This window comes from Zonotrichia albicollis, unplaced genomic scaffold (assembly GCF_047830755.1).
Source record: "Zonotrichia albicollis isolate bZonAlb1 unplaced genomic scaffold, bZonAlb1.hap1 Scaffold_406, whole genome shotgun sequence".
In the NCBI taxonomy this organism is placed as follows: Eukaryota; Metazoa; Chordata; class Aves; order Passeriformes; family Passerellidae; genus Zonotrichia; species Zonotrichia albicollis.
In genome coordinates this window covers 2,057-16,756 of record NW_027428437.1, presented here as the reverse complement: position 1 = coordinate 16,756, position 14,700 = coordinate 2,057, and the positions used below count along the sequence as shown (strand labels likewise).

The following is a 14,700-nucleotide window of genomic DNA, read 5'->3' as shown; positions in this document are numbered from 1 at the left end:
CAGCACATTCTTAAACAAATTCATATTTTGTGGCTTTCAACTTTCACACAAATAAAAGCCTACATGAATTTTTCAGAAAAATCAATGCTTTTGGATTTTCAAACACTTTTCCCTTTAGTTGCCAAAACACAGTAGATGTATGCATTATTTATTTTTGTTACTTCAGCTTCCTCCTCCCCTGTGAGACTTTTCAAATAAAGGTCTAAAGAATCCTTCTATTATTCAATTAAAAGGCATGAAAATGAATTTGGTTGAGAACGCCGTGTGCCCAGGAGAGAAGCTGTGCTGTGCATTGTGCAGATTAGCATTGCAGATGACACTACCATCAGTATGGGGAGAACTACAACAATTTACACCATAATACATCCACAACTTGAAAACAAAGTGGCAGTTTAAATAAGAGAAATGGCACTGAAATAAACATAAATTACAACATCCGGCTTCCAGCCACCCTGGTATTTCATCTTTGACAGATGTCTCAACACCTCTGTGCATGAAGGAAAGCACATGAAGGGCAGGAACCATGGAGAAGATGAATAATGGAAATCTCATTTTGTACCGACTCCATCTCTCAACATAAAAATAAGCAAACCCCAACATTCTGACACCAACTCAGCTTCATGAAACCTACACATCAAACTAAACCTTAGGTAAATGGATCCTTACCCTCAAATACTGATTCAAAATGCCAATTTCACCAACAACAAGGAGGTTTGAATAAGTCAGTTGTGGTTGTTTTTTTTAATGAGGTCATACAGAATATTAATATGCACATGCCTGCAGTGTTTTATAAAGAAAGAACTCACCATATTTTACTGGCCAGCTCTCAGGGTTTAACGTGGCCCTGCCTCTCTCCATCTGCAGGCTCCTGGGCCTACAGGAGATCCATCCACACAGCCAAACCCAACTCCAGTAACAGGGGCAGAACTCAAGGATGCTTCTCCCAGCTTTATGTAATTAATTTGGGAATCAGAACAGCACAAAAACTGGGGCAGGATCTTAAGCTGCTCTGGTAACAAGAGATTCCTTATGGGAACCATCAGTGCCTCTCCAGTTCCTGGTCAGCACAGGAGGGCTCACCCAAGGGCCCCTCACAGCTGTGCAGACACCATAAAGGCTCCTGGGAGCTCACACACCCTGCCCATTTCTGGGCAAACTGCTAACTGCAGCTCTAAGTACAGCTTGGTGTATTTACAGGCCCTCTGAAGGACACGAACATTTTACTTAAAGTGAACCCTGCTAAAATCTTCTGTCCAATCTGTCCAACAACCTTGCTTGAGTTTTCATTTTAGGACTATTTACAAAACTCCAGAACTAGCACTAAGACACTTTCCAATCAAACAGAACATGACTGCATAAATGCATTCTAGAGGGAATGAATTATGTGACTCATGATAAACTGTCAGGGTGGATGCAGCTGGAGATGATCCTTAACAATGGGTGGAAGCTTGAAAGAGCTTCACAGTGGGAACTGCTGACGTCTGGTAAATTCACCTACACTGAACCTGCAGAGCTGCTTTATAAAAGTGTTGTGTTTAAACCGCAGTTTTTTCTCCAATCTGTATAACTAAAGATGACCTCAGTCTCTTAAGAGCACAAGTTCATTGAAACACTGCTCTGAGCTACTCTGGGACTCCAAGGACAAGCAGGATGGCTTTACAGAATAATGATAAATTCACTAGAAAAGTTACTTAAGAGAAGACAGACACCAAATTTTCAAAGACACTTGAAGTGCATGTCAGTTCAGACTCCACAAAGTTCAGGGTGAGATTTCTGTGAAATGAGATGCACCATACTTCTCAGTACTTTGTTTAAAAGCTGGTTATGACATGAGCATGCAGTACTGGACAAAAAGGGTATGCAATGCTCTCTAGAAATTCTAGGCCAACTCCAACACCTGTCAGCCTAAATCAGAATATGCTCTACACAAACTATGCAGTCAGAGGGTTATAATTTCATGGGTTTCACATCCACTTTACTATCCAGATTGCCTCACCCAAACTCCTACCCAAAGCAAGAACTAACATCTAACACTTTAATTAATCCTTGCTTTGATCATGAAGGATAACAAATAGGAAGATAAATGCTTACTTAAGATACTTTCCAGTGCAGAGTTTATTACAGGCATTTCATTTCAGATGGCATTCCTCAGTTTTAACATGCTTTCCTTTGTTTGTTTCTCTGATTAATGTGCTGTGCCTTCTCCAAAGCTCAACACATTTCTCTGCCTCCACTCAAAAACTTGCTGTGGTGAGTTGGCCCAAAGTTCACAACGGCTGTGTAATAAAGTGACCAATGCTCAGTGGTCCCATGGAATTCAGTGTGATGCTGTCTGATTTGATGTCTGCTTGAAAAGACATCTCACTATGTAATAACCACTGAATGTACCCAGCCATACAACAGAAGACAATATTCAAGGCAGGGTGACAGAGCTCTGGTTTCTTTGGTTTCATTTTAAGCTTCTTAATTTTTTAGAGTTTTAAATTACAAATCCTGATTTTATGTTGTGATGGATTTGCAAAATCCCTAAACTCTCAAATCAAGAAGTGTGTTGTACTGTCAGTTTTGTGCCATGATCCTACACGATTGTGGAACATGCTCAGTAAGTTCTGAAATTCTAAAGTTCAAGAATAGTGGGTACAAACTATTCTTCAGACGACAAGCAATGATTTTACTGCAAAATAGTCTACTGTCATTGTTACCAACATATAAACCCATTATATATAAAGACCAGCCAAATCAACTATGCTATCTTAGGGTTTCTTTACGTTGACTCCATTCTTATGTCTCAGAGTTTTACTTCTGGCTGTTACCCACACTAAAGCTGGAGTCAAACCTTTTCATTAAATGCTTGGCTTCTATTATCAAATTTTTCAACAATGGAGCAGTTACTACACCCAGATTTTGAAATTATTTTATTATTTTGTGTATTGCCAATACACAAATATTGGAGAAGTTAGTACTAATTCCAAGAAACATTATTTTTCCCAATAATGCAATGCTGTAAATGAGCTCTATCCATGAAGTGCTCTATGAGCATCAGGACTGAGCACAGGGGGGAGCCATTTAGTCATAATCCTTAAATTGCATCAAAGGAACTCAAACTGAGGGACAACGGTGAAAGGCAGAATTGCTACCTGAAAATACACATGTAGAGGAAGTAGCTACTGCAAGACACAGAAAAAGTGCTTTTACATCAATGCCACTTCATTAAATCTCAGTGATATTTAGAAGAGCAAATTATTTCCACAAATGCAATGTTACTGAGCCAAAAAGACAGTAAAAACAACAATACATAAACAACCAGCTAGTTCCTAATCAATTATAGACCTGTTTGATCTTAGAGCAGCAGAAGAGAAATATTTCTATCCAATGAGAATCTACCTATTTACGGCAATAAACGCTATAGAGAGCTGGCCAGCAGCCCCGGTGTGGGGGCACCCAGCGAGGTGATTACCTGCTTTATGGTGAAGTCGTTAATGAGATGGTGATTGTGCTCGTTGAGGTTGCAGTGCAGGGTGACGCAGTCGCTGTGGAACAGCAGGTCCTGCAGAGTGCTGACGCGCTGCAGCCCCAGGGCGCGCTCCATGCCGTCCGACAGGTACGGGTCATAGAAAATCACACTGAAGCCAAAGGCCTTGGCACGCAGGGCCACTGCCTGCCCAACACGCCCTGCAACGACACAGCCACGCCGGGAGAGCACATGTGAGGCAGCTGGTGGGTGTCAGGCGGCCTCTCCTGCCCAGTGGGAACCTTGAACCAAACCCTAACACTCGGTACAGCAAGGGCAGCAAAGGGAGGCGTCTCCCCATCCCACTCCGAAATGGCACATCTGGGCTGTCTGACACTGTCCTGGAACAAAGCAGCACGTTGGCACCTTTTGTCACCAGATCTGTGGAAGGCCAGAAGATGTCACGTAATCTGCAATAATCTGTAATGCAAGGCTTGCCTGCTGGGCCTGGTTATGGCAAAACATCACTGCCTGTGAGCACATCCTGCCAAGGGCTTATCCTTACCCATGTCAAACCAGCTGGCTTTAATAAAAAGCTGTAAAATTAATCCTCAAAAATGGGTGCAATAACAGATAATTTGTTTAATCTGAAGCACAACCATTCTCAACACATGGAATCTCCTTTCTGGTATTTTTTTTTCATTTTGAGGAACATCCTTCCAGCACTAAAATGCCTACAAGAATCCTGTCGTCTAAGGCTTTAAAATACATTCTATTCAGCTACCTGAATAATAAATAAATAAAGTTGATCATATGGCATCTAGCTAAGAGGACTGCAGTCCCACTTGGAATTGACACTGAACTTTGCTTTTTTGTTCACTTCCCTTACTGTCAGATTTCAGAGCTGTATGGGCAAGACTCCACACCACAGTACCAGGAGGTGTGTACTTCCCTTTGACACACTACCAGTAAAACAGAGAGGGAAAAACCCTCTGAGCACATCTGATGAGTTACAGGCATTTTGAAGAGTGAGAACTAACACACTTTCCAAGTTACAACTTTACAGACCAGATATTCACACTGGAGTACTGCAAATGTTGGATAAAGATGTTTCAAAAGCATCGCTCGACACACCATAATAACAATGCCTAATCTGAAAAACAAACCCAAAAAAAGTCAACAAATTTTCCTTTGTAATGTCTAAGTTTGTTAAAAAAAAGCATCAAATCAACCCAGGGAAATCCCATCTCTTTCCAACTGTGCTTGAAGGGATTTCCCTCTGCTTTTCAGTTTCTCTTTGAATAAACTTCAGAAGCCACAGGAAGAAAGGTTTTTGCTGATCACTTAATGTGAACACAGCAATTCTGCAGTGCTTAGTGACAGATGTGCTTGGAATATTAAACAGTATATCAATCTGACAGGGGCTGTCTGCTTTTCTTTGGGGACATCAGGTTAGAATCCTCCTCAAAATCTTTCATTTCAACACTTGCATGCATGTTATTTGTTTGCTTTCCAGGCTGGTTTTATAAATTTGAATTAGAAAATTTTCAACACAAACACTGTATTGTTTCCAAATTTTGGCATGTTCACAGCTCAAGGAATCAGTCACACAACTGTAAATATTTTTCTTTTTTTTTTTTTTAACAAAGCATATAACTGTTACTCCAGCTCCATTCATTTTCACATGCAACATTCTGTCATCTGTTCTTTTTTTTTACACTCTTTACAACACTAATACCTGAGGGGATTCACAACAGCAAAATCTCTTACAACAGCCTCTCCAGTCAAAGCCACACTTCATTCACCCCACCCAGGCCAATAAACCAAAGCCTTCTTCAATGGGCACAGAAGTTTCCTTCAGAAACACCAGGGAATCACATCTGTATTTCTAAGCAGAATTATCCTATTACCAATATTTCATGGGATACAACTCTGCAATTGACAATTCATATTTAGTCTTAGTCATTACACAACTGGACATAAGGAATTTGCCAATTTCTTTTTAAACTGCTGTCTGACATAAAGAACAACCACAGAACTATGACCTTTCTTCCTTTCCTGACTCTCCTGGGCATGAGGGGTAGTTCCAAACCTACCTCAACACACTGAGGACAATACAGCACACAAAGCATCCCACCTCTGGGACAACTCTATGGTAAGAGCATATCAAATTGTTATGACTATTCATGGCTGCTTCCAGGGAGAGCAAAATCTTAAGCTTAAAACCTTAATTTATTAGTTGGCAGTGTGAGAAAAATGCAGAATATGAAAGTTGCATACAATTGCAAAAAAAGCAGAAAGCAGCAGGAGTGTATTTTCAAGGAAATCAAAGTTCTAGCAGGGTCCATTCATCATTTCAGAAGATCTCCTGTTACAGCCTCATCCATTCAACCCAAATCCCCCAATTTCCAGGTGTGACTGACCGTGACCCTGCCACTGGCCTGACCTGAGTGTGACAGTGCAGCAGCTGCAGCTCAAGGACCCCGCTCAGCCCTGGCCAGTGCACACTCATCCTCTGCTGGTATTGCACAGTTTTATAAAATGACCCTGGGACCATGGAAATGATGATGTTGACCTGCCTGCAGACTTGCATGGGAAGAAAAAGTGCTTTCACTTAGCAGCTGTTCCCTGCCTGTGCAACAGCAGTGGAGAAGATGGGTAATATTTCCTCCTTGTTGGAGAACTCTGAAATGTGGAGAGAGCTGTTCTGCTACACTTCCTGCTGAGCACATTAAGAGAGCCAGTAGGACTGCTAAGAGTAGAGCATTTACTGCAGAGTGATACCACCCAACTCTTAAGCCTTATTTACTAATAACACAGGTTAGTAATTTGGCCAAGCATCTAGGCAGGGCAGTGGGACTGCTGAGAGAACAGAGCAGGTGAGGAAAGACAAACTGAGTGATGACATTCAAAGAATTTCACCTTTCTTGGGTGAGGAAATGCATTAGTCATCAGCATTTCTCACTGAGAAGGAAGGGAGAGGGAGTGCAACTTCACTGCTGTAAAATTATCATTAGAGCAGAACCAGGGCCAGATGTCTATTCAGCCAAGTACTTACATGCTGCTGCTGATAAATATTCCTCCTTAAAAAACTTACAAACCCCTATATTTCTAGATACAAGGTGAAAAAGTAGCTTTTCCTTGGTCTTTTTTTAAATGCAGGGCTAATTATCCACACTTGTGATGCAACACTTAAAATGTAGGACACTGGACAGTAATAAAGATGAAAAGTGACAGACAGCTGTTAAATGATGTGATATTATTATTTATGTAAAGCTCAAAGAGTCAGCCACTTCACAAAGACAGACAGAGGCAAGGGCTGTGCCCTGAGGAGCTCAGGGGCTAACCAAACAACACAACAATGACAAATGGGCTCCAACAAGCACATGAAGGAGGCATTGTGCTGTTGAGTCCCTGCTTATCTTCAAGCTCAATACAAGCAGAGGATGAGAGATGGGTTAACTTTAAAGGAGGAACACAGAGTAATAGGATTAAGCAGGACAGAGCAAGTGTCAAAGCAGGAATATGCATGAGAGGAGGGAGAGAGAGTGGGTGATGGAAGGAAGGCAAGTGAGTCACGAAACTTGGCTAGATCAGTGGATAAGGAAGTGAGCAGCTGAAACTTGGAGACACAGTCATTCCCCAGCACAGAGATAGGCAGGAGCCAGGGTGCTTCTCTCTGGCAAAGAGTAAAGCCCAGGAGCAGATGTTGAGAAGGTCTGCAGTTAGCTGTTGCAGCAGCAGTGATAAATTGAAGCAACCCACTGCTGGAGAGAGAACAAGTTTGAAGACAAGAACAGACAAACACAGTTGTGCCTGAGAGGAGATGATCTCAGACACGTTGAGGACAAAGGACAGAAACTGAGACACGACACAGAGGAAAGGGCTGAGCAACAGATGATGAGAACTGTTGATTTTGTGTGTAATACATCCACTTCATAGCATCTGGGTGGATCATCACTTCTGACACTGACATGCCTAAATAACAAACTGAGGCAAAACTCCAGATGCGGGGAGAGGCCACTAGTGAAGAAACACCACCTAAGGACAACAGTCTCTGGTTGTAAAGGCTGTTTGAGTCTGAAACCCGACAGCTAACCTCTAGCAGTGAGCTGGACTAGAAAAGGGTGCACATCACAGCCTAAGTGCCTGAAGTGCTCACACAGAAATTCTGGTACATCTTCTAAGTCTACATTTTCACTCTTCATTAATACATAGATTCAGAGGAGTTTGTTAGAACAGGTCTGACTCAGTGTTGTGCCTATTCACACACATGCACAAGAAGGAAGAGGGGAAGTTTTCAAAAGTGACTTTACAATTTAGTATTCTTTGAATATTCTATGGTAGGAAATAGATAGGAACAACACAAGGCTAGAGATAATGACTGCTCAAAACCTACAACAGAAGCATGCCCTTAAAAATCAGCTTTTACTAGCCTTTTTAGTGTAACATGCACACAAAAGGCTTGCTTTTTAAAACTAAAACCTAGCATTTTGTAAAGCTTTACAGGCATACTGGCAATCTGATTACCCATTTATTCCTCTACACTTTTCAGTCATTGAGAACAAAACCAGCAAAACTCACTTAAGGAAGTCAATGATGAAAGAGTTTTACTTTCTAATCTCAAGTCTGAATCTGTTCAGTAAAAACACCAAACTGAATTACAGCAGTACAGATATCTCCAGCAAACATGCACACTGCATGTGAGCCAAAGCTTCAGTTTCAAAAACCAGGATGCATTTCCATTTTGGAAACACTGCAGGCAACTGTCCATGACTTAGGTACAGATGCTGTGACTGTGAGCACAATAATCATTGTGTGTTTTAATGAGATGCATAATTACATTAGTATAGATTTGAGAAAGCAGCTTCATGTCATGACTAACTTCTTGAAAATCGTATTTTAAAGGCAATTCTTTGGTTGTGAAGATGGTTCTGGTGGACTGCATGCTCCTTTAAATGAGCACTATGTAACACCAGGCTATTTTCAGCTTCCAAAAGTAAGAGTTTGAGGCTGGAGTTACTTGACAGCAATGTGTAACTGGAGCAGTCATTTAAATATGATGCTTTGTTGTCAAAATCATATTACTAATTCCTGTGGATGAATAGCACAGCAATTACATCCACAGTCTAGCAGATCTGTGTAAGACAAGCACATGACTGAATAATTTTTATATAGAAACTGACTTGCTTGTTTTTCTTCTCTACTTCTGTAACAGACAGTAATTAATTCATCTCTAGCAAGCCTGTCCATCTGTTGGATGCTGAAAAACATTCAGGGTCACTCAGAGAGGTAAGTAGGTGATTTTATTAGGTCTGGAAACATTTCAAAATTTCTTGCATATATTCTTCCTCTCATTAGAGTTGAAATACAATTTCACATCCACCTCAATCAAATGCACACAAGAACTGCTCTGCAGGGTGTTACTGAAGCAAAGACTTTTTAGTTATGTAAAAAACTGAAAAAGGAAAAAAGTCCAAACAAAACCAGATATGAAAATGGATAAGGGATAAAACATACATGTAACAGGGCTGAAGTAGGAGGATTCTTGTCCTGGAAAAGGGAAGTGATAGTGTCTCCTCTTACAAGTAGGCAATATGGCAACAGAAAGATGTTGCCATCTTACTGCAGGGGTTCCATACTGCTGTCTCCTTATTGCAAAAGTTTCATATCCTCTTAGTGCTTCTCATGGGCAGCTCCTCCAAGCATTCACTCTCACTCTTTCACAAAGCAGCCAACTGACTCCAGTTCCCTTCTAAACCAGCCACCCCTCTCTTTTATACACTCTTCTTCTCACTGCTTACAGCTGTGGCCTGGTAAAGTCAGGCCTGTTCCTAATCTCTGATAACTGGCCCAGCTGCAACTCCTTAGGGGTAAGATTACTTTCTACACTATCGTTATTTTCTTATATTCTATCCCTCTACAGAACGACATACAGAAACTCAGAGAAATGAGAGAACATTAAAATAAGTTTTCTGAGGAAAAGGGCGACCATTTGAGTTCTATAATCTACAGGACTGAATGCTTGCCATGTGTGGGATCTCAGCACCTCAGGACTGAGGTGTCACCAAGACCACCCTTGGGGGGCTCGGGAGTCCTGGAATGTTCCAGAAGTGTCTGGTGGCTGGACTTTGACCCTACACAGGAGACGACACCTGTATGAGGATAGGAGGGTTTCACCGGGGTGAATGGTGAAGGGATTGGTTAATTAGAGGGTGAGACACAGGGTTTAGGATTTATGTACAGGGGGGTTTAGAGAAGTAAGATGGAGGAATTGGGGCGTGTCCTGTCCTCCTTCTTCTTCTCCTCCATCTTCTGTGGTGATGGTGGCACTTTGGGATTGGTCATTACTAAAAGTGCACCCGGCAATAAGAATAAAAGGTATTGGGGAAAAATGATAAATATTGTACACGTAACCATGGGTATAAAGATAGGTGACTGTCTGGAGGGCAGGTCAGTGTGCTCATGGCTGGCTGCTGAGCAGAGCTCTGTCGGGCTGACAGAAAATCTTTTAGATAAACAATTAATAAACATAGAGATCGAAAGAAGAACTGAAGCCTCTTCTGTTCCTTTGATACGCGGGCTGCCCCAAGGCCACCCCGGGCCTTTCCAGGCCCTCCAAACAGCCGAAAACCAGACAGCCATGGAGTGAACAAACGCTCCATTTGTCCAGCTCCACCCTTCCCTATTCCTAAGCAATGGAAGCAGGGTGAGGAGGACGTACCCAGGCCGATGATGCCCAGCGTCTCCCCGCGGATGCGCGCGGCGCCCGAGGCCACCTCCCGGATCTGCTCCACGCTCTGCACGCGCGTGCCCTCGCGCAGCGCCTGGTGCAGCCAGGTGGTTCTGCGGTACAGGTTCAGGATGTGGCACATGGTGGAATCCGCGGTCTCCTCCACAGAGGCAGCTGGCACGTTGCACACGGCGATTCCTGAGGGCAGCAAGGACAGCAGGCCAGTTGCCAAGCAAAGTGCATTTCTTCCATTTAACAGCAATACAGCAGCATGATCTTTGAAGTCAACACCTATTTCAACACGTCTTGCACAAATACTGAGCTTCTGACTGTAATGGCAGGCAGAGTACCTGACATAATAGTTGACAACTATGTGCCAACTTATTTCTCTGATTTTTTTATTACTAAATATCATGCTTTTATTTATTGCAAACTAAGGCACTGAATCACATAAGGAAAGCACTGAAGATATCTGATAGTTTAGAACATGGTAAGCATTTTACATTTCCACTGAGCTTGGTGCTTTGAATAACCAAGAGAAACCTGCCTTGCTCTCAACAGTGTGGTCAATGATCAGAGTTTAGGTTTAATTGTGAGTTAGCCTTCCACCACTGGACAAATACCTTCCCAAAACCTATCTGTGCAAATTAAAAAAGGATAAAATAATTTATAAAGCCTTCACAGGATGACTGTTAGTAATTCCACATCATGTGTAGGTAATCATGGTACAGGGAAGGACAATCTGTTACACATTGCACAGAGATTTTTAGAATTACAACAAACCAGACCCCAGTCCTTTCTTGGTCCCCCACATTAAAGGGAACCCATCTAATCATCAATAGGAAAATGCAAAATCTGCTTCTCCATGGCATGCAAAGGTAATGACAAATAACTCCATGTTTCTAACAGCTGAAAAGTCACCACCTGAAACGAGCATAACATCAAGCAGCCTAAACTGTTACAGCCACAGAAAAGTGTGGAAGGCGGATTATTGATTCAAGACTCACAATAAGCCTATTTTACTTCAAAAACAGAAGCAACAAGTGATTGTAATTACATGCAAGTTATCCCATTCTGCTTTTTACCTTCCAGTACTCAATACACAGCAGTTAAGCAAAATGCTTGAAAAACTTTGTGTCCTTTTGGACTTGTCTCTCTTCAGTCTTTCCATGTACTGCATGTTCTCTCTCTAATCACCAGCTCCCACAAATGTTTGTGTCTCAGTTCTGCTGACTGAGACAACAAACAGCACACAGTATAATTTCATGGTGGAGAAGAAAAAAAGTGTTTTGTATCCTAAAAACACCCAAGAACCGTTTTTACTGTTTGGGATTTTACATAACCAGATATTCAGTAAGTTCTCAGCTAATACCAGAATATCTTAGAAGCAAAGAAGAAGAATAAACATTCTCTTCAAAAACAGCACCGATAGTAATATGACAAATAATAAGCTCATGCTATATTTATCTATGTTTTACATTCAAATGCCTTTATTCTGCTGCCCAGTACTTTTTATAGCTTTCTCTACATCCCTAAAAACCTGCACAAGGAACCTACAGAACTGTGTTTCTTTCCTCTGCTGCAGAGATAAGCCTGCCTGCTGAGTCACTGCCCTTAAGACCTACAAGCAGATATACCAGCATCATTTGCTGGAATATTCACCTTGGCATCCTGCTAACATCAGTGGTAGAAGGAAATTCACCATTTCTAAAATGGGGAAAAAAGCTTGACTGGGAGGGAGAGGTGAAAGACTGAAAAATAACATCCCTCTAAGTACCTCACATTAAACACTTGCATTTGTTTATACAAAAAAAGTCTTTTTCATGGAGCAACAATGCAAGTTTTAGATGGCAACGTAAATTAAATAAATGTGTCTCCTAATAGCTGCCATCAACAAAATTATGCTTTAAAAGGAGCTTAAAGAATTATATTATGTATTTGGGAAGAAGAGCAATATACCTTCTTCCCTAATAGGTTTCCTTAGGAAGCTGAGGGAACAAAAGTCAGATAAATTCTCTCCTGAACAGCAGGAATTTATTTTTCTCAATTTTTCTTCAACTCTAAAAGCACTCATTTTTGAAAGGCAGAGACATAGCAAACCACAAAAAGCAGCAAGAGAGAGGCAAGGAAATGAAGAGACATTTCACATGGGAAAAGACAGCACACTCTCATCTCATATCCACTGATCAATGCTCCCTTCCCTTTCCCACTGCTTTCAGCGATTTTGTGCACAGGTTCAATGCTGAAAAATGCAGGTGTTCACAGGCATTACCTGGGCTCCCACTTCACTGGCATCCAGCTACACCCACAACTTTTATGTATTTTCTAGTCAACTACTAATAAAGTGCAGAAAAAGCGTGTTTTATCCAAGAAACACATATTTTCATGCTTTGTAAGAAGATTAAAAGTGCCAACATAAAATAATGCTAAATACGAAAAGCTGGTAACAACCCCATGTGCCAGCTCTACGAAAAATAAGAAGTTACTACAGAAGTTCAGGAATACATTGGACTCTGGTCTAAATCTACATTTCAAAAGCAAATCAAAGCCTTTTATAAAGAGCAAATCACTCTCACATTACCTCCTTAGGATTTGCAGTACTTACACCAGCTCAACAAATGGAAGGCTCTTTGTCTCAGTAATGTTTCATCCCAGCCATTTTACCCAAACTCAATATGAAAATCAGAGATTTTACTGGAATCTTCCCACCATTTACTGGCTTTTGACAGAGTGGACAACAATATTTTTAAATTAAAGGATACACAACCAGGTTGGACCCTCAACTTTATAACTCAGTCCAACACAAGACAGGAACTGAGTAATAAGGAAGGTGGCCATTTAGCGTTTCATATGAACAAGAATTTCCCAAATCTGCTGTGTACTCTAGCCTGAAGAATTATGTGGCTGCATTTAGGCTGTAACCTGGGTTACGAGCCAGCATAGAGACCTGCAGAACAGCCAGCCAGCAAACCTTCCAAGATCTTCCTCTTATCAGGGATTTTCTCCACAAACTGGGCTCCTGACTGGTCTGAGCCTTTGATCTGCACCTACATTTTGGCTTTTGATCTGGAATTTCACCCCAGGCCACTCTCTCCACACACACAGGTTTTCTGAGGCTCACAACTCACGTCTGACTGTGGCACCAGTTAAAGCAGCAAAACACAGCCTTGCCCCCTTCCAGCCCTGACCTGGCCTTTCTAGAACTCAGCAAGGAGTGGTTGAGGCTCTGCCACCACTACCACAGGTGAGTATTCTTTCACCATTAGCTGACAAACAGGGCACACTACAGCTCCTCACTACATCACTGGGGCTACTAAGGACTAAGCACTGCAACTGAAATAAAGCATATATAATAGCATATATAGTAATATATATATATAATAGCATATATAATAAGCACTGAAATAAATGTTTCCAAGATCTTTCCAGAGCAGAATGGGAAACACATCGGTCTCCACAATCTTGGAAAAGAAAATCTTTACTCCAAGTGGTCTGACCTGACCTTTAGATTACAGATAGGAGATAGTTTAACCTAAAGTAAGAAAAGTACAGATGAGATAGTTGCTTTTCTTACAGTCAAACATCAAGCACCATCTCTTCAAAGTTCCACTAGCTGAATTTATTCTGAAGAAGCAACAACTGATTCTCCTATAAAACTGGTATTTCTGTTTTATGGACTGGTTTAGTACTAAATCTCATGCATCATAAATAAGTCTCAGACAGTTGATAATGATCTCATTTTTTATTCAAACAGAAGTAGTATGCCAAAATGATGGAATTATATTTTGTAATTAGATTACAGCAGAAGTAGTTATAAAATATACAATTGGGGTAAAAAAGAAAGAGATGAAAAATTATGGCCTTTCTCCTTGGGTTTATATGGAGCAGGCAGATTGTCATCCTGCCACAAAGCTGTTAATATTATCACTTAATTAACTAATGCTAGTATCTCCATAATGAGTTTTATACTCTGATGGGAAAATTATACAGCTTACATATGATACTAGTATAAAATCCACAGAACACATTAATACAAAGATTTAGATGCTATCAGATTTCTAGAGGCAAGTATAAGATGCAAAATAAAGTCTGTAATAGCCATACCTAAATCTCCAGCAGATTTGATGTCAATATTATCAAAACCACTGCCAATTCGGACAATTATTCGAAGTGCTTTAAATTTCTCCAGGTCTTCTCGAGTTAAAGTTATAGTGTGATACATCAGGGCACCCACTGCTTCATTTAGTACCTAGAAATTAAATGAAGAAAAAACAATTGGTTTTCTTTGCTTTCACAGAATCTCAGCTTAATCTCATACACATATTCTCAAGTATAAAAGACAGTAAAAGCATTAAATACAGATTCAGGGGGTTTTTTTAAAGGTTGCTTTTCTAAATATCTCCACAAACAGTGAGGATTTCATGCTCAGGCAGCTGAGATTCAGCCCTGAATGGAGAAACAGAGCAGAGTCTCTGTACAGGCACCATTGCCCTGCTGAACCACTGGATACCTGACC

At 41.1% G+C, this 14,700-nt stretch overlaps 1 protein-coding gene across 2 annotated transcripts in view; it reads right to left on the bottom strand.

Annotated features, from left to right (window-relative positions):
* Positions 1-14,446, bottom strand: part of LOC141727954 (C-terminal-binding protein 1-like) — a 28,506-nt gene extending 14,060 nt beyond the window's left edge. The window contains exons 1-3 of one of the 2 annotated variants that reach the window (XM_074534238.1): positions 14,289-14,446; positions 10,176-10,382; positions 3,458-3,672 (exon numbers count right to left, since the gene is read on the bottom strand). In XM_074534238.1, coding sequence (XP_074390339.1) covers positions 3,458-3,672; positions 10,176-10,382; positions 14,289-14,406 — 540 coding nt within the window. In that variant the 5' untranslated portion in view covers positions 14,407-14,446. The remainder of the gene's footprint in view (positions 1-3,457; positions 3,673-10,175; positions 10,383-14,288) is intronic. The other variant, XM_074534237.1, reaches the window with a different exon arrangement.
* Between the last annotated feature and the right edge of the window lie 254 nt (positions 14,447-14,700).